Source organism: Cupressus sempervirens, chromosome 3, assembly GCF_028749045.1.
Source record: "Cupressus sempervirens isolate cs-2001-9-10 chromosome 3, ASM2874904v1, whole genome shotgun sequence".
In the NCBI taxonomy this organism is placed as follows: domain Eukaryota; kingdom Viridiplantae; phylum Streptophyta; class Pinopsida; order Cupressales; family Cupressaceae; genus Cupressus; species Cupressus sempervirens.
Genome location: NC_143120.1, coordinates 1123954706 through 1123978988, shown reverse-complemented (window position 1 = coordinate 1123978988; position 24283 = coordinate 1123954706). Strand labels below are relative to the sequence as shown.

At 35.0% G+C, this 24283-nt stretch overlaps 1 protein-coding gene and 1 long non-coding RNA gene across 3 annotated transcripts in view; both read right to left on the bottom strand.

Moving 5' to 3' along the window:
* Positions 1-10539, bottom strand: part of LOC149570758 (uncharacterized) — a 36635-nt gene extending 26096 nt beyond the window's left edge. The window contains exons 1-2 of the long non-coding RNA XR_016361826.1: positions 10064-10539; positions 9652-9734 (exon numbers count right to left, since the gene is read on the bottom strand). This is a non-coding gene — a long non-coding RNA (uncharacterized LOC149570758). The remainder of the gene's footprint in view (positions 1-9651; positions 9735-10063) is intronic.
* A 3216-nt stretch (positions 10540-13755) lies between these two features.
* Positions 13756-24283, bottom strand: part of LOC149570757 (26S proteasome non-ATPase regulatory subunit 14 homolog) — a 45181-nt gene continuing 34653 nt past the window's right edge. For both annotated transcript variants that reach the window (XM_089823303.1, XM_089823304.1), the window contains exons 4-7: positions 15320-15401; positions 14742-14918; positions 14488-14655; positions 13756-14372 (exon numbers count right to left, since the gene is read on the bottom strand). In XM_089823303.1, the coding sequence (XP_089679429.1) occupies positions 14181-14372; positions 14488-14655; positions 14742-14918; positions 15320-15401 (619 nt within the window). In that variant the 3' untranslated portion in view covers positions 13756-14180. The remainder of the gene's footprint in view (positions 14373-14487; positions 14656-14741; positions 14919-15319; positions 15402-24283) is intronic.

Below are 24283 nucleotides of genomic sequence, written 5' to 3'. Positions count from 1 at the left end.
CAAATATCTACAACCTAATGACACCTTAAGTATCCTTAGAACAAAGAATCTCCCAAAGGGTTCTAACTTATGGAACTTTATGATAACCTGCAGACCAATTATCTTAAATAGGATCACCCAGAAAATTGGGAAAGGAGATCAAATAAGATTTTGGACATACTCTTGGGGTGGCTATCCACTTATTAGCAAACTAATAGCCATTCATTCCACTAGATCTATCCTAGAAGATAGATTAGGGCCTTTCTTAATCAATTACGTAGAGGAGGATAATGATTACTTACATGGATGGAAATGAAAATTATTCTCTATCTTTTGTATCCCCCCAAAAGAAGAATCAATTCTATTGAATATTTTAAAAGATAGAAATATTACCTTTATAGGATCAGAAGATATGATTATATGGGATGGATCCAAAAATGGAGAATATAACACCAAGGATGGATACAACTATTTGACCAATCTAAATCACCACCCTAAGGTGGAATTTCCATACTCTTTATTCTAGAATCCCCTATGTTTACTAAAGGCTAAAACCTTCTCATGGTTGGCCCTTCAAAAAAGAATCTTGACAACTGTTAGAATTAGAAGGATAGGCTTTGAGGGTCCTCCAAGATATCTTCCATGTGATCCCTCTAAGGTTCACATCCTTCTCAACTGCTCCAATTCATCTAAAGTCTAGTACTAGCTCTGTGGTAAATTGAACATTAAGTTGGCTTTTCCTGATACAATTATGTCCCTCATGCTTTCTTGGCCAAAGTTGTCTTTGGGTAGAATCTTCCATGGTTTGTAGACAATTTCCCCTTCCATAATTCGTTTGGAAAAATAGAAGGAATGGAATAGGAGGATCTTTAAAAACTCTAGTATGTCTTGGGACCAACTTACCTTAAAAATAGAGGTTCTTATTATAGAAACCCTCAACAACAAACTATTAAACCTTAATGGCACATCAAAATCCATGTCGATTTGGGATGAAAAATGAGAAACAAATGGTCGAGTCTCAAACTACCATCTTTCTATGGAAAAGGAGGTGGGGAAAGTAAATTAAGAAGAGTTCTTTGCAGTTGGAATCCTCCAATTGAAAATTGGGTTAAATTGAATTGTGATGGGGCCTCAAGAGGCAACCCAGGAACAACTGCGATAGGATGTTATATACATAATCATGAAGGAGAACTCCTAGCTCAATGCATGAAACATATAGGAAAGGCCACCAACAATTAAGTTTAATTTAAGGCCCTCATTGAAGGGTTGAGGTTATGCATCAAACTTAATCTAAACCAAGTTGAAATTGAAGTGGATTTTGCAATTGTGGTCAATACATTTAGGAATTATTCTTTTCCTAATTGGGGATTAAATTCCCTCTTAATTAAGGCTTTAGATCTAGCCAATAACATCCATAACTTAACTATTAATCACATCTATCAAGAGGACAATGGTTTGGCTGATAAACTTGTTAATGAGAGAGCAAATGTAAAGGAGGGAACCACCCTTTATCCTCATCCTTTCCCTCCTTAAGCCTCAGATCCTAATTCCTTTTATTTTTATTTTTATCTAATGCTCTAACTATTTTATTTTATTTATTTGGGTCATTTAGGAAGGAGATAGGTAACCCCTATTTCCTCCTAGTCTTTCTACCTTTCTTTCTTCAACTTCCACCCTTGTATCTTCAATTTGCATACCTTTTCCTTTTGGCAGCCCGCTTTCATTATTTTTAGTCATGTCTTTCTTTTGGTGGTCTCACCCCCTAAGAATATAGTCCTATGATACACATCCTCTTAATTAATACTTCGAGTGGTTTGTACTTCTCGTTCAATTTTAATTGTCTACCCAAAATGAGGACATTTAATTAATTCATGAGGATAGGGTGGAAAACATTCCCATCCTTATTTATTTTGGGTGGTTTCTATTTTGGACTCACAATTCACCATGGATACTCCGATTAAGCTCTCACACCCTTCACATCTTATGACATTTGACAGGCCTATCAAAATCAAGAGAATTATGCAGATCATCAAAGTGAAGAACATTGTTATCTAGAGAGCTACCTTGTATTGTCTTGGAACTCAATTCATAAACTACCCTTACATATTTTGGTCCAATGTGAATATTGTATCTATGTTCATTGTAGTTGCATGTCACTTCTATGCCAACCATGACTTTACTTCCAATCTATGCCATGAGTTATTTAATGATGTTCTTCTTGAGAAACTAGATACTATCCCATTGATAGAGAACTATGATATGTTGCATGTTAGAAGGGAACTTGTCATTGCATACCCAATCATCTTCACAAAGAACCTTGCTAGATTTTGGGCAGAGAGTGATATTTACAAGAGAATTTTTTTTCTTTCTCATTCATTTATGCTATATCTTGGACCCTTTGGAAGAGTATTGGTTGCAATGTTATTTTGGTGAAGATGACATTTTTCAAGATAGGTCCCTTAGGTCCGCTGTTGACCATCTTCGAGAGGCCTTTAGAGTGGACTAGTATCTCAATCTTTGCTCTTTTTAAATGAAAGTCTTTATCTCAGATGATTTTTGGATCTTAAAGACTTAAACCTTCATTTTATCTCAATATTTCTCAAACCTTTTTTAGTTTATAGCTCCAATGAACTTTTAATTTTATTGCTTATCTTTTATAGTTCAAAGACTTCTTCAGTTTTGATCTATATCTCATTTCGTCTTTCTAATATCATAGGTTAAAGTTCTTATGATGAATGTCTTCTCACTCTCCCATTAAGATATGGTTGGCTTATGAAACTGATTTAAGTTAATATTGAATAATATTATGTGGTAGGAATTGTATCTTGCAATTTGTGCAATTTGCATTTATGTTGAGCGATCTCCTAGCTATATCTGGCTAGTATGATAATAATGCATCTATATCTAAGTTATGGTTTTTCATGGTGTTTGGTTATCTAGATTGAGCATATTTGGGTTTTCATTTTTTTTCTCATGAGATTATAGGCTTACTTTGATCTTTTTAGCTTGGATTATTAGCCTATGGAAGTAAGTTTGATGGATTCTTTAAGCACATTTGATTAAACCACCTTGTGATTTTTGAATACTAATTTTCTTGATTTGAAGAGGCCAACATCCTAAGTAATAGACCATTTCTTAAATATGCTCGGGTATGGTAATCAACTATTTTGGCTAGAATAAATTAGTAAGATCTAACAATCTAACTGGCTTCATTTACTACTACAAAGCTTGTCATCTTTTATTTTCTCAATGGTGGAAAAGCTTAATAAATTTGTCATAAATAAGTAAACAAGGGCTATTGAAACTATTCTTGCATGTGACATTTTTCTGAACCTCGCTTCTAGTTAGATATGTTAGCGTTGGTGCATTGTTGGGATCTATGATTCTTAGTTTATCTGAGGTATTTTGTTATAAGATACTAATTTTTTTAAAGATGTGGTTGTTGTGGTTTCCTATCTGTTTATTTTGACATGGGATCTTTTGCAAGCAACTCCTTCTACTGCCTAGGATTTCTCTTCAATTTCCTTCATGGTAGGGATGGGAGTTACCTATCACAATGTAAATTGACTCACTTAGTGAGCGCTAAGATCTTACTTTCATTTATGTAACAAAATCCTTAAACTTTTGTAATGGAGGGTATATGCCCTCTAAAAATGTTGTAAAAGAAGAAATACCCTCTCAAGTCCCTCTTAGGGCATTTGTACGTATCTAGGACTTTAGTCCCACTACACCAAGGGTTTATCATTTTCATTGATTTATAGTAATTTTTTCAAAAAAATATAAAATAGTTATTTATTTCATTGGTTTTTATTGAAAATGTTATAGTGGAAATTTTCATAAAGGTATAATAATAGAGGTGCTATATTATTCTAATTTTTTTCCACCATAATTGTATGTTGTGTTTGTAAATAGTTGCATTCAATAACAATTTGTAGCAATCACCATGTGGAACATTGTTACTTTAGGATCAAACTTCAATTTTAAACAAATGTCACAATTACATTCGAAGCATCATGATAATAGAAAAGATTTGCATATATGTGGAAAATAAATAGTAATATAAAACTACACAAAACAAATGCATAGAATTCATTATTTAAAATCATTTACTTCTAAATAATTTGCGATAATTCTTCCTATTTGGGAGAATGCCAGATAATAAAACTTCACATTTTCTAGCGCAAGATGCACTATGATAAATAATTTGCTCAAATATTATGAAGCTAAATTCCTTTTATATGATTGAATCCACAAAATCCACTATAAGTCACATATAGATTGTGTCTATTTAATCAAGAAGATCATTTGTCTATGGAGAAATTGTACACAACTAAGTAGCCACAAAGAAAGTGAGCAGGAAATATCATTTTATATAGTTTTTTCTAAAACCCTAACTAGTCACCAATTTTTATTTTCATTTTAATCTTGTTAAAAATAGTATATTTTTACATTTTTCCAAAACAAAATTGCAAGATTAATTTGATTTTTTATTGTATGAGGCAAATTGAGGAGAAAGGATTTTGGAGTGGAATTTTTAAGGACCATATTTTCAAAAGAATAATAATGAAATAAATGACAAGGTAAACAAGAGGGCACAAAAGCATTCACCCCCAAAGGTACAAATATTATGTGAAGAAAGAATAAATACATTTTATAAACAAACCACACATGCTTCTTATTATTTTATTTTTTATTGTATCATGTAACTTAGAATGTTACAATTAGATCTCTCTCTCTCTCTCTCTCTCTCTCTCTCTCTCTCTCTCTCTCTCTCTCTCTCTCTCTCTCTCTCTCTCTCTCTCTCTCTCTCGATTCAAAGATCTCTCCCTACCCCAATTTTTACCAACCCCCTCTTTAGAGATCTCTCTCGATTCAAAGATATCTCTCCCCCTCACCCCCGTATGGGCTCTCCTTCGTATTTTTAACCAACCTCTCTCTCTCTCTCTAGACATTTGTAGATCTATCCACGCCCCCTTCTCCACTCTTGAGCTCTTCATCTCCCTATTTATTACAAAATGTCTTTGTGTACTCTCTCTCTCTCTCTCTCTCTCTCTCTCTCTCTCTCTCTCTCTCTCTCTCTCTCTCTCTCTCTCTCTCTCTCTCTCTCTCTCTCTCTCTCTCTCTCTCTCTCACTTAAATATATTCAAAATTTGTGTCTTTTATATATGAATTTTGTGTCCTAGACTCAAGAAGCAAAAACAAAGGCAAAAGTTGAAAGCCAAATCTAGAGATATTGGAGTAGACAAGGCTAAAAAAAATATAGTAGAAGACAAGGAGGCCTAAGTTCAAAAAATGGTTGATGGAGAAAATTTGAGATCGCGTCCTTATATTGGTATGGATGAGCACATAAATATAGCTATAAACAACTAAAGAGAAGCTTATAGAAATTTAGATCATTTATTTGAAATGGATATGGGGAAATTAAGATTTTATGCTAAACAACCAATACATACTACAAAGAGTTTAATAGATAAAGATATAAATGAAGTAATTTCTCATTTGAAAAATATTGATACTCTATCAAAAATATTATCAATTCTACTTCTTTGCAATGAGTTAAAAGAGATATTACAATTGTTGGGTGTGGATTCGATGTTGGAAGGGAGGACAATTTATCTCCTGCAACAAGATATTGTTAGAGGTGTCGAGAAAGGTTTGGGTTCCATTGAAAAATAATCTCAATCAATGAATTAAAACATTTCCAAAAGAGTGATGTTGACATCTATTTTAATTGAGGAAAATGCCTCAAAAAGACAAATCTACTCACTTTCAAATAAGTCTGGTTTTGATAGAAAGGCAATATCACAATATGTGAAGAAACATATTTTGAATGGCAGTACATCAGAAGAGAATTAGGCAATTATGTGTAGAGCTTCATTTTCTAATTCGATTGAAGATATTATTAGGAACTTGATCTCAACGTTTTGGAAAGATCATACTCGTCCTTCATCAAATAGTAAAGAAGTTATCAAACATGAGATTGGGCTTAAAACATTATAATCTACATACAAATAATTGGTTTAGACATAAGACAACATGAATTGTATGTGATGTTTTGTAATTCAAATTCTCATACTAAGATATTTCATTGAGTATGATCTGAAACATTGATGCTAATAAACTCACACAATCTTACTCAAAAGCATGAAGATAATTTTTGAAGGTTAAGGCCATATTATGTGAAGACAAACAATTTTTTTGAAACTTGTTCAAGAAAAGATGATGATTTAGGTGGTTCAATAATCTTTTACTCACCTCAAACCTCACTAATATGTGGGAAAAATCAAGGGTGATTCCAATCCTCCTCCCTCGTCTACTTTTATTTTAGTTTCCTAGTAGTTGTGTATTTATTTCAATGTTTTAGATTCTAGCCCTAAGTGCACTTTAAGTTTGTGAATTTTAATCACGTATGCCTTCAGAAATATTTGGAACATAGATAAATACAATATTCTATAGAAGAACCACTCAACACAACAATAAGATTCCCCTAACATTCTAGTATAGCATAAAGTAAAAAATAAGAACCACCCTCTTCTAGTTCAACATCAATATTACCTAGCCAATTGAAAATGGCATTATAATATTTCAAATGCTTAATCTCCTTTATTTATAAGGAATATAAATTTTCTATTTAGTTTTTTTTGTTTACGAAACTCCTTTGATTGATCTCTTTGATTCTTGTATAAATTATTTTTGGATTTGATTGTGTATGTTTTTTAAGATTGACATTTCGGATCACATTCTATGATCCATCACAATTTTTATTCTTGCATTCTCTCATCTTGATGATGGATCATGGAGTGTGATCCAAAACGTCAATGCTAAAAAATATACACAATCAAATCCAAAAATTATTTATACATTTCAATAGATTGTGGAAATCTGATAATGTTGATCTTTAATTCTTCTCCACACAAAAATAATATTGTCTTCTTAGAAATCTGTACAATAAAATGTGCAAGGCACTACCATATGGTTTCACTTGTCGTTTTATCCAATTTTTACCTAATAGTCATTTAAACCACCCAAAATTTTAGACTTTAATTTTATAACTCTCCATTGATATATATCCTCTAAAAGATCCTCTATTTTTAGCTTTCATGGTTTATACATAAAGCCATTAGACTTACCAAATTCCAAAAAAGATGTTATTTCTTTACAATATCAGGATCTCTACAAGACTATTAAAACAAGAACTGGAGGGCAACATAGTTCATGCCAGTACAAAAAAAGATGTGAGCAATTGTTAAAAGTCTTGTATCCAACAAAGCTAATTGGTCCATGTCTATAAGTTTGTTCCACTAAGTTTGTGATAACATTGATTTATTTCAAGAACTCTATATTCTACCAAATAGAGTTGGTGCCTTTAATATTTGATTTGATTATAGCTTTTTGAGTTGGTGTCTTTTAATATATGTTATTATGCATGAAGTATTGATTTCATTGTTAAATATTGATGATATAAATTGTTGAGACACATCATGATGCACCAAAGTTTAATAGATAAAGATATAAATGAAGTAATTTCTCATTTGAAAAATATTGATACTCTATCAACAATATTATCAATTCTACTTCTTTACAATGAGTTAAAAGAGACATTACAATTGTTGGGTGTGGATTTGATGTTGGAAAGGAGGACAATTTATCTCCTACAACAAGATATTGTTAGAGGTGTCGAGAAAGGTTTGGGTTCCATTGAAAAATAATCTCAATCAATGGATAAAAACATGTCCAAAAGAGTGATGTTGACATCTATTTTAACTGAGGAACATGCCTCAAAAAGACAAATCTACTCACTTTCAAATCAGTCTGGTTTTGATAGAAAGGCAATATCACAATATGTGAAGAAACATATTTTGAATGGCAGTACATCAGAAGAGAATTAGGCAAGTATGTGTAGAGCTTCATGTTCTAATTGGATTGAAGATATTATTAGGAACTTGATCTCAATTTTTTGGGAAGATCATACTCGTCCTTCATCAAATAGTAAAGAAGTTATCAAACATGGGATTGGGCCTAAAACATTATAATCTACATAAAAATCATTGGTTTAGACATAAGACAACATAAATTATATGTGATGTTTTGTAATTCAAATTCTCATATTACAATAAATCATTGAGTATGATCTGAAACATTGATGCTAATAAACTCACACAATCTTACCCAAAAGCATGAAGATAATTTTTGAAAGGTTAAGGCCATATTATGTGAAGACAAACAATTTTTTTGAAACTTGTTCAAGAAAAGATGATGATTTAGGTGGTTCAATAATCTTTTACTCACCTCACACCTCACTAATATGTGGGAAAAATCAAGGGTGATTCCAATCCTCCTCCCTCGTCTACTTTTATTTTAGTTTGTGTATTTATTTCTATGTTTTAGATTCTTCACCTCATGCTCACTACTGAATTTGATCTTAAAGGCAATTTGAAAACTAAAGACAATTTTTTATTGATTGGTATTAGATACAGAGGAAGAGGGAAAAACCAAACTCAACTTTATCCTTTGTTCATTCAATTGAAAATTCGTCAAGAGCAAAGCAAATTTGGTTTCACCAGTCTGCTACCAAGGCGATATCATTCATTATTCTTTTCAATTCAAATAGTTTTTATTTGCTGAAAACTACAGAGCTGGTGGGTCTTTAAACCGTATATTTATATTCCATCCATATTATCAATAGATTGTGTGGATAACGTGTTATTTGGTTATTAGACCGTGGATGAATTTATATTTGATCCATGATCATATGCTATAACTTTTTATGCACAGTATGTAGTTTACAAGACAAATGTCTATAATAGGACAGATTTGTCTACATTTTCCACCGATCCTTGGTCGAAGGATACAGTGTACAACAAATAGGTAGGAATCAAACAAATTTGAAGAATGAGTGAGAGAAGTGACTCAGCACTTCGCCAGAGCAACAGGATTCTGAGAGGCGGGAACGTTTTGAGGAGATTGGGAGGGCTCTCAATTTTGAAGGATTCTAAACAGTGAAGTGGCTTTATTTCTGGCTCGAGGACTGCCCGAAGTGAAAGGCTATACAAACAAGGCATAAGTGACGGCATTCTCAACAACATATTTATAATTTGAGCTCCATTATGGCAGCAAAGCGTTAGAAAGATAGCAACTGAATTCTCCTTGCATTTGGGTGAGGAAGAAGCTGATCTAAGAAGACTGATAAGTATGGGTATTGTAGAGGCTTCACTAATTGCAGTTAAAACCTCAGATTGCCTGGAAAGCAGAGCAACAACAGAGCAAGGGTCATCTAGAAGACCTGTTCTTTCATCTGTTAGAAGATCAACAAGGAAAGGGACTGCCCCAGCTGCCACTACCTACAAATCATTTCCATGAAAAGATGATAGGTGAAATAGGGCATTCGTTGCATTGCTTTTGACTCTTGCAGTTCCATCTCGAAGAAGATCTAGCAATATTGGAAAGGCTTCTAGGGTCTCTCCTATTAGTTTCCTATATTTGGCTACAGAGGAGATACTAAAGAGTATTCGAAATGCATTATCCTTCGTTGATCCATCTGGTAATGGATGCCAGATCATATGTTTGCCCTCCGCATACAATAACAGGCTCTTGCATTAAATCTAGTGAGAACAGGAAAGACAAATAAACACATGAACAAAATTTTGTGGTTGCCCTAAATTTTAAACTTACCTGTGGCCATGTTAGCTACATAGAAATCATGTAAACGATCTGGGACAACACAGGCTTTCATTACTACCAAGATGAGTGAGAACCTGTAAATAAGCATAAACGCAAAGAAGAAGAAAACTAAATAAGATAGTTTTAGACGCCAAGTTGAGTAATATATGCAATTGATTGCCCACTGTACCCAATCCAGGTTTTGCAATTCCCCTAATTCTAAGAAAACAAATTATGATTTACAGCCTCTTTAGTTGATATTTTTTACCGTTTAAACCAGATTTCCCCTGAACCTATTACCAATCCTCAATTTTCAAAAATCACTATTTGCAAGAGAAACAAATAAATGATAATAGGAACAGCTTAAATTTGCTGAATGTTGGATTGGGAAACTGAAAGTTGACAAAAGAAAACCCAAATTTACCTTGGACTAACTGAAAGTGGTTTTGTTTGGACAATTATGGTCGACTGTAGCTCAGAGAAATCAATGTAGCAGTATGAATATATCTCTACAAACGAACACAATCTGTTAGAATTCAAAGAATTTGTTCCCAAAAACTGTGAATACGCAGTTATACGGCGGAAAGAAAATCAATATATTATTGTTAAAAGCATTCAATGCCTTTCTGTCGGTGCAGCATCCTCGAGGTATTAGGGAAGATCAAATCGTTGTTCTCTCGCCTACACTCATTGCACTCTCCAAAATTTCTTTTTACCCTTTCATCTGGCTGCCATTGTTGATGCATACCATCTGCTTGGTAATAGGAATTGACAACTGTTACTGCTTGGTAATCGGAAGACTAAGATTTTTGCGTCCTTCCTCTATACATGAGCGGTCTCTTGCGTGAAAATTTTCACAGCCTTCAGTTCGGCCAATGAAAACCCCCCGGCCTCCGTAATGTGTAGGGAACTGTTAAAGCTCAATCATTTCCTCCAAACAAACATATGAACAAAAATATAACACTCACAAAATAGAACAATATTATTGGTTGTGGAAAAAATAGTTGATCACTGTGTAATGTATATTACAGTCGCAACGTAGAACAACATTATTATTGGTAGTGGGGAAAATAGTTAATCACTGTATAATATAAAAGTCTACAATAATACAATAAAGCATTTCCTTATAAAATAAAATTATGTCTCGACTATAAAGTTTGAAGTAAAAGGTAAACAATATAATAGGAATATTATAACGCAATGTTAAATCTAATTAATACATGATTAAGTAAAAAAATATAACAATGAAACAAAGGAAAATTAGTAAATTCTTCAATTTATACACATAAGAATGGAAGGATGTGGACAAACCCGTACAAGGAAAGACTCCATCATCAAAGAGTCTCAAGCTTACATCAATACTCAAATAAATATCAATTTTAGACTGACATTAAATGATTCAATAATGATTGGTTTGAATTGATATATTACATTGTACAAGAATCCTTATAAAGACAAGAATGTAGGAGCAGGTAGGTACTTCTCCAATGGTAAACTCTCCAAAAAGGTATTTATTTGTTTTTTTTTCTAAAAACCAAAATAAGATAAAAGGTGATGTTAGATAAAAATGAAAAGAAAGGTCAATTTATATTCCATGATACCACCCATATATTATCCGTCTACATATAGTGACAACAATATGAGACTACCGTGTATTCCTTGTGAGAAACACCTATTAGTGTGACAAACAAGGCATACATTCCCTATCCCCTAGTGGGATTTGAACTTGTGACCTCTCTTACAAGAGTATTGTTGGAATGTGAACCTGATGGTTACCATTGTGGTTGTCATTGATGCAATCAATAACCTAGCAAGTGTATGTAGCATGCTTAACTCAACCTCTAGTATTTTGGTGGTGCATTGCTAATTGTAAATTGAATGGTTTCCAACAATTGTGGTGTATTCATTGGTTACACATTGATTGTCTTTCTCACTAATAGAGTTTCATATGTTGTTCATGATGGTTGGTTGAGCATTAATGGTAATTATTCCATGCCTTGGTGGTTGCCTGGAGCTTATGTTTTGACTCAATCAGTTGTGAATTGTGTTTATGATTTTGGTCCAAGCAGTTTTTCCTAGAGTGCTTATCATATCTGTCAACACCTAAGATCATGGTAGCATGTTGACGTGCTCGAGGATTGTGTCGTATTACTCAAGATGTTGGGTCCTATTTTAAATTTGTTTTGGCTGACTCAAGTCAAAGAGTGTGCATTCATGTGATCATATATATGAACCTTTTGTATAATGGAAGTTTGAACTACTTAGACAATTGATCGAGGAGGTGCAATCAATTCTTAACTAAAATTGCAAAGGCTTGACGTGATACTCTATTTTAGTCTTTATTTTATTTTATTTTTGGCAATGAGCACTTGTATCAACAATTAGCCTTCTTGTATTGACAAAGAGCCTTTTTGTATTCAAGGCATAACTACTCAAGCAATTAGCCTACCAACAACCCCTTATTTGGGGAATTAGCCTTTTTAACATGTAAAATTACTTGACCAATGTCACCTTCATCATCGTTGTTATCGCTTCATGAGAATTAGCATGTACTTAAACTTTAATTCTTATTTTTTGAACATGTGTATTGCTATGCTTTGACCAACATATCTTAAGTAACAATATTTGCATGTTAAGTGTTTACAACAATGAAATTTTTTTTTATGGGTGGAATAAGTAATCCATTCCTCCTTAGTTATTCAACAATGTTCAACAACTACAAATTATCCACCACTAGGCCAAATCAAGTGTACATTATTTAAGAAGTAAACATTATTAGAAGAAAAAAATCAACTCTATATGAACACCGCTCAATTTTTTGGACATTTAAAAATACTATCATAAATCTCTACACAACTATTATTTTATTTTAAAGATCAACTAAGATACACATTTCTATCATACATATTTTACTTAAATAAAATGAAACCTATCCTCTGTGAAAAAACCTTAAAATTAAAAGTTTATTAAACTAACCCATACCTCTATATTTTATCACCTAAAAATGTTAAATTTATTAAACTTGTATATTTTAATATTTTATCGTACTTTCCTTTTGACTTTTTGCTGCTGGTATTTAATTTTTTTAACTTTCCCATAACCCTTTTCCTCAAAAATAACAGTTCCTTCGAATGTAAAAATTGTTAACTCCACCACCATAGCTTTATATATTTCCCTTCTGATAATAAGGGTAGTCTCCCGAGAGTCTTGTTTGCTCTTGCTTCATGAATCAACATTAACACAAAATCTTATGTAACTTTAACGGGTTCTCTCAATCAAAACAATCGCTTTCAACTACTATCTAGCACTATAATATGACAAGTCCCATATTTCATATTAAGTTGTATTCATTATGTTATCTATCCACAACTGCTCCAACCACCAACCTTTTAAGCGTAAATACCATCATAATGTGCCTCTACTTAAATTAGATTGTTTTATATACAATTGATTTTTTGGTAACAAAATATTTTCTTATTTATGCATCAATCATCTTGTATTTTCTTATTTGTAATTAAATATTTTTCTAATTACATTACTCAGAAAAATAACTATCCCAATGCCTTAGAGAAGGTGGCAAGAGGCAAACTCAAAACAAACTTAAAACGGTTCAGAAACAGCAAATTAGAGAAGTCCTACTTTTTAAGAGTCTTTCAGTTTTAAATCCCAAAAGAAAAATCAACACTAAAACAGTCCATACCTTCTATACCCCATACGCGGCCGTACCCTTCTCGAGTATACATAGCCACTAATTCTATGGGCGAGATACATAGCCAGGGGCAAATCTATAGCCGTACTATAGTTCCCCCCTTTCAAAAGAACTTAAGTGTTTCGCTTCAAATTAATAAAATAGTTTGATACCAATTTACTCTCAAATAAACAACAAAGAAATATTTGCTTAACATTTTGATACACAACTTAAAAAAGAGTATTTATCTAAAAGATTAATAAAGAGATTTTACAAAAGAAGCAACATCCAATGATCATATGACTTTCAGCAAGCATTTAGCTACTTTTAACATGCAATCACTAATTGCATTATTGCACACATTTATTGCATTCACTGAATAAGTAAATTTCAGGCATTGCTGATTTGTGGGTATCCTACACCTGATGTGAATCTCCAGGTCATAATTCCACTTGACCCCTAGCTTCAATTTTGGTTAATCAAATTTCTTGAAGTTTGTACATTTTCTGTATAAATAATTTCATGAACCCAATAGTTCATCTCAAAGGAATCAATCCATTACTAGTGTACTCATGGCTCACACCAGTAAACAGCTGATGGATTTACTTCATTTTACCAACTTTTTGCAAATCGAATCCCTTTAACTAAAAGGTATCCCCGACATAACTTATAAGCATCCAATTTCCTGTTTCCTTTGATAATATGGTCTCCGACATAAACAATCCAGAAGTTCAATAAACAAGTCACCATCTGAGAGACATTACTCACTATTTCAATATGCTTTATGTTTCTTCTTATGGATGCACAAAATGAAAGAAAAAGATGTTCACTTGGTTTTGTAAATTCCTAAAACTTAAAAAACAACTGTATCAAGCATGGTGCCTAGGGTTTGAACTATATTTGAAGACATCAAATTTGTGACATGCTCCTCTAGATGTTTTTTGGCATCTTGTCTGCCAACATTCGCAATAGCAAGTTTTTCAGGAGGCAGCTGGTCCTCTTCTTGTACAGCTTTGTTATACTTGACTGCGAGGTCAAGCATTTCCTGCATACATTGTTCACAATATACAGAATGAAAATATAAATATGCATACATAGCTGAGAATGTAATCATGGAATAAAGGAAATTCAGGAAAGTTTCTGTACACAGGATTCAATACCTGAACTGTTTGTTCATTTGTTTTAGCATGACAATCGAAGCGTTGGAGGGTCAAACCATCAGTCCATTTCTTCTTGTGTAAGTTGAGAAGCATCTTTTCTTCAAGCTCATTTTTGCGATAATTGATAGCAATAGAATAATAATGTCGATTCAAGCCATGGATCAATGCCTGTAATGACAAACAAAATGAGGAAGAAGAGCAAAGCTCAAAAGTAATGCAATAACTTTTGTACAGATTAACCACAAGTCTCTTACCTGGATGGATGGCTTATTCAAATGCCCAAGATTGGAAGTTGTTTGCCGAGGCTCCTGGCCAAGCATCATAGTTTGAGGATTGATTAGGCGGAATGCATCAATCACCACTTTCCCCTTAACACTTTGAATAGGATCAACCACCACAGCAACTGCCCGCTGATTAAGTGCCTCAAAACTCTGCAAGAGTACATTCATTGTTTAGTGTTTCCCACAAAAAAGTGCAGCAGGAGAAAGATACAGATCTCCAGCATATGTTCATGTATCTTCGTGTATCTTATTAAAGTTATAAATAACCTATGGCTTGTTTTTTACATCTTAAAATGTTAAAGACAACATACTTTAACACAATTCTAAGCTACAAATTTGCAAATGCCCAACACAACTTGTGAGACTGCAGTTGAACATCTTAATCTTAGCAGTGAGATGCATCTTTCTAATTGAACGGTTACAATATAACAATTGCCATATATTTCATGCCAAGTGAAAAATATGATGTACTATCATAACTATCCACAAGATGACAAACACACAGGGTAGAATTAAGTAATGACATGAAGCAGAAGAGCAATGATTATAACCTGCTGTGTATTGATATCAACGCCTGAAAGCCAGCATCCAAAGCCAGGATGAGAGTGGTACCATCCTACAACCATCTCTGGCCTACATCATTAAAAGACCAAATCAAACTTTCATCTACTAATAGAATTTAAAGGGGAACATGCTAAAAAATATCAAACAAGTTATCCAATGTCCACAGAAGTTTTCGGCAGAGGAAAAAACATGAGATGCACAAAGCAACATGACCCAAAATTGAATGTCATATTTGATATTACTCTAAACCTCATCAAATTATAAAATCAAGATCACATTGGAAATGTCGCCAGCATCAATCACAAAAATCATCATTGCCAATGCAAACTTTCTATTGGGTAATAAAAATCAACTGTCCAAACATTCTAATCAAAGCAAAACCAAGCAATGATATAACTAGTTTCCACAACCTGAAATATAAAACCTATATGAATTCATACATATAAAGTGTACTGTTAAAACTTGCAAAATCAGTTAATATATATTATTATGAAACTTTGTTCCCCATATCAAGAATCTACTCCACATTGCACCAAAATGCCATAACTCAGACCACACGCAAGCAACTAGGTGCCATAATTCAGACAACATACAAAAGTTGATCGGATAGAACTTGTATATACACTGAGAAAAACCCTTCAGAGATGTCAAAATATATCACCTAAAGCCAACAATTTATGCGAAGGAGTAAAAGTTGAAGAACGTGATGTTTTTATATTTCAAATACAAATTTCAGCAGGGTACACAATACAAAACGAAAAATTCAACAAATCATACCAAAATATATACACACACACCTACAAGTCAAAAAGGTGATACCTGCCATGCGTTAAGTGGACAACAGCACCGAACACCTGCTAGTACCAGCACCTTCCCCCACCCCTCCTATCTCTAAAGTATATCCAAGAAGTACCAGAATGCAGGGAATCCAAAAGATGGAGTAGACATTACTGGTCGATGGATCTAGTGGAAACTTGGTTATATCTTTAAAATATATATGGGTGTGTGTAAAGATCCATTAGCACTAAATTAGGATTTGGAATTGGCAGGTAGTGATACAGAAAATAGGCTGTTTGGCTTTAGCTTTCGTTAACTGATGCTTGAAAATGGTAGCTTAGGAATTTTTGGTGGCTCCAAATGTCGTAGAAACAAAAAGATACAACGGAAGAAATAGAAAATGATCTAAAACTGGTTCAAGTTTCTTTGAATATGTCAGCAGAGACGTCTTGAATACAAGCTATGGAAAAACTGCCATCAAGCAGGAACAAATAGATGGAGAATGGTAATCCACAAAAGCAATGTCTATCACAATATAAAGTTTGTGCTCTCAACTTATCCAATGAAAGAGAACCACGAAAATATAGAGTGGATCACACATAAGCAATTAATGAAAAAGTCACTCAGTGTGCCCTATGCAATGTAATATGTCCTTGGAAATAGTACAGCATGTTAATCTGTAAACTACATTGTTGCTGTACCATGCAACCTTCTGCAGTGACACACTTGGCCTAGATGTGATAACAAAGTATTGAGGTTAAAACCGAGAAACATAACAAAAATATCCCAAATTATCGCCACCAAAAGAAACGCATTGAAATTATTAATACTTAAACCAAATGAAATATTTTGGCATTTTATAAACAGCATGTTCTCAAATCGCCTGCTTATATAAATATGGTACTTTTAATTGTAGATTTTGCAGTTTGAAAATAAGAGGAATCTGAGTGAGCATTTATCAGGTAAAATGAGAACTAAACAAGACAACGAAAAAAAAGTACACAAAGCATCATGAACTTTAAAAAAAAACACTCAAAAAGGTGTTTGCATGTACAAGGATGGAGTTTTCAACGTTTTTAAAGCATAAGAACTACTCGATAACTGTATGACAAAACAACAAAATTTCCAATATCAGGATCCTCAAGCAGGCAATGGCATCATGTTGACGTAAGCCTGTGACTATGAAACATGGTGCTGACATGGCAAATGACTTGGCAACTTAGTTACAAATTGTGAACCCGAACCTCAAACCCGAATCCGTACCAGCAACTTAACTTGGCAAATGAATAAGGTGATGACATTCGGCAAAATTTGATGTGGCATAGGAGACAGAAAATGCTGAATTGTTTGCCTATGAATGATAGATGTTGAGTGTTAGAGTTGTAAGCATGGCAAATGATCCGGCTAAATAAATTAACACAACACTGGACATTGTTTGTATTTATTAGTTTTTCATTTCAACCATATTGCCTCAAATTGTGTTCTAAAACTCTGCTTGGAAAAAGGTCGGACATCTAGGAAAGATGTACAATCAAAATATTTGATAGAGACAATCTTAGTGTTTTTTGCTGCACCATGAATAATTAAAAGCTTAGCTTCCCTCAAACCTTCTCCAAAATAAAGTTATCTGCAAACAAGATAAATAACAAGCTATTTAAAGTTTAAAACCCTCATTAGATTGAACTTCACATGTTCAGACTGAAGATCATCTTCCCGGTGGGAGTTCAGGGCCAATGTAAACTTAGAGGCCGGGAAGATCAACATAAACTTCGTTGGCATTCCTACGCGATTTGGCTACATGGCCATCACAGACCGTGGCCTAGAGTTTCCTGGATCACGAAAGTGGATTTGCAGAGAAAAGAGGTGATTGGCAAAGTGGTGTTCTCAAAAGGGTGGTATGACACGAAGCCTTATTTCGTCCCCCACCGACCAGATTCTTCAGAGGACTACAGTTTTCTGGTGACTTTTGTACACGATGAAGGAAGTGGGAAATCAAAGTTTATGATTTTGGACACAGAGACTGAGGGCCGGGATCAACTTGCCTCTGTCAAATTGTCTTCTGGAGTTCTCTACAGTTTCCAAACCACCCTTGTCCCACATCACAAGCTTCGCTGCCACAAGTGCTTCATCAATTATAACTGAGTTCAATCCTGTCAATTTTAAAAAGTTTGAACATTCAGAGTTTTAACCAATTGTTTTGATTCTGTAATTTTTCATTGAGCTAAATGAATTGAGTTATAGTTACCATAAAATTCTGTTGCAACTATCTATGTATTAGACTCAATCATATTCTAAGATCTAGTACTCACCCCAGATGAACCACTTAGGAGCCCTCTTTGCACAATGACTTAGGAAACCCAACTATAAGATATTGAAGATGTCTGGAGATTATCACAACAAATTCAAATTCACATCACTTTATCTTTTAAAATCAATAGATTTTATAGTTGGAATTGTAGGGCCAAGATGTCAATTTAATTGCTCCTAAAGAGATAATATATGAAATTGTTATAATATTATAGTGTCAAGATGAAAATACCTATAATCTAAGACCTAAAATATGCCAATAAAGTAAATAAATTTTGTTATAAAACATTAAACAAAATTGTTATTAATAAATTCGAACACATTTATAATAATAATATTATTAACATTATAATATTAAATTCAAAGTTAAGTGAAATTTTAATTTAGTTATCCAAATTTTAGTTTATATTTATATTTGTTTAATAATAACATTTTATAAAAATATTTTATGTATTTTAAATTTTATCAAAAATAATAATTTAATAGTGAATTGAAATTTTTTATATTTTTATTATTATTTTATTATATAGATTATAATATTATTTTTGACAAATACTATTGATATATTTTACTTTGCACTTTCCTTTATACCACTAAAATACCTTTAGAATATTATATTTTGTTTAATCAAAATTAGTGAATCAAACTTAACATAATGGGATTCACAATTAGAATTAAAGATTCCAATACTAGAATATAGATGATAGAAGCCTCAACATGTATTACATTGAATTTGTTATTTGTATTTGTTACAAGTGAACAAAAGACCACTCACATTAAAAATATGCTTAAAGTAAAATCTACCATTAATACACCCCTATGTAAAATATATCAATAAACAATAATATATCACAAAGAATATATGTGCTTTGTCTACCACTGAGTAAACTATCCATACAATGGTCAAGAATGGAGTTCATAATAAAAAACTAAATTTTGTGCACTTCTTGAATGAAAAGGAAGTGTTTGAATGGACGTATGTGACTTATTAGAATTTGCAGCAAGTTCGTTAGGGGAAAAATGAAGTGGGTACGGGTCCTCAATGACAAGAGGCCACACCGGTGGCTTCCAAGATTGGCAGATTTCCAGGACCTCTGACAAAAGGGAAAGGGTGTTGGGATTTCTACGCAAGTCATTGCAAGCTACGGGTGTTTTGCCATGTTTCACAACCTCTAATTTTTTCCACTTTGCATGTAAACAAGGCATCAACAACCATCAAAGCTGGAATTGGGCACGTGAGCCGCCTTAAAAAGTTTGATCTCCTGGAATCTCACGGTTGCAAAAATACACACAAGTAGATTTAATGAAAATCTTTGCAAGTCCCCAAGCTAATGTGCATTTGCATTCTACCTTTTGTCGACAAGCATTGGTGACTTGGTATGGATATGCGCAAAGAGTTGGTTAATGTAGAATGGATATTAACACAAAATAATACAACATAAATTCAATAGTACCAATGGAGCATCTATTACTAATACCATAAATACCAAAATTGGTGAGGAATTATTATTACTTTTATTCATGCCAAAACATGATTACATCATCCATATTCCAAAGTTCTTATATAAAGGTCAGTTGGTTGGGAAAACCATGCTTAATTACAACCTTACTTCATTATGTACTACATCTATCCCCCCCCCAAAAAAGAGGAGTCGTCTTCCAAACAACTAGACAACAACTCAAATAGAAATGAAGCTTCAGCAAGAGGGTTGGAAGACATCCCTGGGCTTGAAGCTCCACGGAAGCGTAAAAGTTCCTTTTCAGCAGCCTTATGTTTGGCACGTACCCCTTGTAAAACACGCAATGCATCCATCTTCTTGGCTTCTGCTGTTTCGAACTGCGCTTCTAGGGCAGCCTTCTCTAACTTCCAAGGCAGCGTACTCAGTTTTCCATTTCTCCTCTATAGCTGCTCTCTCACCCTGCCAACATTTTATCAAAGCACCTTTCTTTGCTTCCATTCTCGGCCCAATCGTTCTACACATTCCTTTTCTTGCTGATGACACAAATATGTCCTTCTAAATGCCACTTCCATGTCTGCAAGTGCTTGAATGAGGAGGAGTTGCTCCTTTGCAGGACGTGTGGTATATTGAAGTGTCCACTGGCTAGCTATAGCCTCCTACATGTACCCACCTACTGAAGTAAATCCCAGTCTGTATGACAATCCTTCTGCATAAAGGCTGCCAAGGATTTTGTTGCTTTAACTATGGCCTCCATATTCTAAGTCTTCGCCTCATGTATAATTCATTTGGTGGCACACTCCATGTATAAATCTTTATGCTTTATCCTATAAGGAGAATGTCCCCAAGGGTCCCAAATTCTCACTCTATATCTCTACTTTATCTTCTCCTTCTACTTCTCCAAGTGGTGATGGTGGAGGTACATACCTTCTTCTTCAAGCAACTTATCTGCCTCTTCTAATACTATGTCCCCCTCTCCCACCTATATGTCTTCATTAACCTAGTTGTAGGTTTCTTCCTTCTGGACCTCATTCTGGGCACCCATAGCTCCTATAGGTTGTACCACCAAGGCAATAGGATGTACGACTTCTATGCCTAGTGTTGTTTGCAATCAAACTCTGTGGCCACATTTTTTCTGACACTTGAGATTGATTACCTTGGAACATGTCTGCTGATCTGAAGAAACTAGATTTGCCACTCTAGGTAAGGAAAGTTTGGTGGTGCCCCATAGAGGAATCTCAGCCTGCTACTACTATTGACATTACCTGATGTATAGACAACATCCATATCTACTCCTGGTGTACAACATTTGTCCATACGAATGATGTATCCTAGGTACATACATCATCCGTATAGATACTATCTCCTAATGTACAAATGTAATTCATACAACTATCGTCCTTTGCATGCCTTTGATGGATCTTGGCACTAACTGGAATCTCTCTCAGCAGTGGCCCCTCAATAGTTGGTAGAAAAGTGACCTACCTTAGCATACCTTTTAGATGACTGAGATGATTTTTTGAATCCTCTGAATCTGAGGATGATGTGTCCACATTAGTCTCCTCCCCATCTAAATTGTCTTCTTCCTCCTCACTTTTGTTCTCACGTACCACCTATCTTGATTCTTCTTCTCATACTTCTCTATTGTATATACTTGATGTATGTTGTAATGGGGGGGTCTTGATTACTCCATCCATCCATGCATCTTATTTTTTAATCTCTCTTTTTGGGGGAGGGTTTTTCCCACGAGTTTTTCCCTCTTTCTCCACTTTATGAGAGATATTATTGCATTTTTGTACATGGGTGCCTAACATGGCCTAGTAGCCAAGACCCATCATGCATTTTCATCCTAACTTTTGTGAGCTTAAGGGCATTCCCCTAAGTTGCACTTAAGGGGGGGTGTTGGTGTAAATACATATTTACTATATACACTTTAATTAAGTTTAATTAGGTTAATGCATTATTTTATTATTTATTTTGTGACACTTAGGAGTTTGCGTACTTTCATGAGTTGTCATTGTCGTAGGTAAATATTGGGTAGCCGACGGGTCCCTTCGGGAAGGTTTTTGTTATGTAGCCGATGGACCCTTTTGGGAAGGTTCTTGTTATGTAGCCGATGGGCCCTTCGGTAATTGTCATTGTCATGTAGCCAACGGACCCCTTCGGGAAGGTTCTTCGGAAAGTATATTTATACCTCCTTCGGGAAGCATTGTAATCATGAGATATCAGCGAGCATAATGTACTGGTTGGCATATGCGAATAATAATAAGAAGTTTTGCTATTCATATCTATTGTCTGTGCGTTGGTTTCTTTTACCCAGTACGGTAAAACATTTGGCGCTGTTGCCCGATGGACCTGGTGCACAGACAAACGAATGAAGACTAAATGCCGAATCAGTTGAAGAAAAATAAGAATAAGTTGAAGGAAAAGGATGAATTACGCGCAACGCAGGAAAATTTAATTTTGGCACAACAGGCTGAACGCAGACGGAGATTTCAGCAAGTTACCGACGAACACAAAAGCACTGAAAAATTGTTGGAAGAGACTCGACAGCGGCTTGATTTGGTGGAAGAAGTAAGGGAGGAGTTTCTGAACCTGCATAAACCGAGGGAAGAGAATCCAGACGAAAGGGGATCGACTCGCATAGCTCGGAGTGCCGAAACAGCGCAGGTACACAACAAAACCCACATCTAGTAATGATGGCAAGACCAAAAGAGAAACTGCCTAAGTTCGATGGCGATGGTACCATCAATCCCATTCGACATTGCAAAACATGTGAAACGATCTGGAGGGCAAATGGGATAACTGATGAAGACGACTAGGTGAGACAATTTTCGGCCACCCTACGAGGCGTGGCAATTGATTGGTTTACTAGTACAGATCCGCAAAAGCTGGACAGTTGGAATAACATTAAAAAGGAGTTTCTAGCCGAATTTCAACTGTTGCGTAATGAAATTGTAGCAGAGATCTTCAATACTAAGCAAAGGAAGAACGAAACTGTCCGTGTCTACACCAGGAAATTAAAAGATTTGATAAACAAAATGGAAAATAAGCCAGCAAATGGACTTCAGAAAAGGTGGTTCGTGGAAGGTCTACGCCCAAACTTGCGAAAGAAAATGAAAATTGTGCCGTCGTTGTCATACACGAAAGCTTATAACAGAGCATTGAACCTCGAAAGTGAGCAGAAGACAAAGAAGAAGACTAGTTCATCTAATTCAGATGATGATGAGCCTTCCGGAGAAGATAGCAACGACGATGAAGGCAGTAGCAAGAAGGTTCGCGGCCTACAGAAGGACATGATCCGCATGATGGAGTTTAAAAATATGCAGGAGACAAAGAGCAGTGAGTTGTGGTGCATAGAGTGTAAAACCGACGGTCATACTAAAGGATCCTGTCCAAAGAACCAATTCTACGACATTTGTCAGATCATGGGCCATTCGACAAAGGAATGCCCCTTTAACATGGAAACCAAAAGATCTCCGCAAGTGCTTCTTACACAGGCAGCTTCCACGTCAGGAGGGAACGAAAATGCAAACATTGATGGTGCCACTTCGAGTGGGTACAGGAATAATAGCAAAGGGCAAAACAATAACAATAGCGGCAACAACAATAATGGCAGGAGTCGAATTCAGTATGATGCGAATGGTCGGCCAATAGTTCAATGCCGCACATGCAATCTATGGGGTCACTTTGTTCGAGAGTGCACAGCAGCAAACACACCGAAGTTGCTATGCTGGTGGTGTAGACCTGGCAATCATGACGATGCTAAGTGCCCGAAGTCTGGAGTAAACTTGATTACCGTCGGGACGGACGAGGAAGAAGTTTTGGCAATCACTCGGAAGCAGGCGAAGCTATACCCCAATCCGACAGAAGAAAAGAAGAGACTGGAGGAAGCACGGGCAGAGATCGAGAGAGCAACGCAAATAGAAATGGCACACCTGAAGGACACACCTGGTACCTTCATACGGAACTGCGCAGAACATAACATTGTACAACAAATATTGCAAGCTGAGGTACCCATCAGGATAAATGATCTGTTGCTCACTATGCCTCAATTCCGTACGGCACTCATGAATATAGTTTTGATTGCTAAGCAACCAGTAGAGCAAGAAAAGGAGAAACAGGGGGGCGCAAGTGCAGAAGACCCGATGCTGTTAGCTCTGTCATCCGGACGCTATTCGACGGTTGTCAAAATGGGCATTCTAGGGATTGTACTAACAGACACGATTATGGACGGAGGGTCTGGTGTCAATGTGCTGCCAGAGGATACCTGGAAAAAGTTGGGACAGCCGACATTGTGGCCACCTACCTTCCAGTTGTTAACAGCCGATCAACATGGAATCAAGCCATTGGGAATACTCACAGCGCAACCAGTAACAATTGGAACACAACCATTCCTGTTGGACTTCG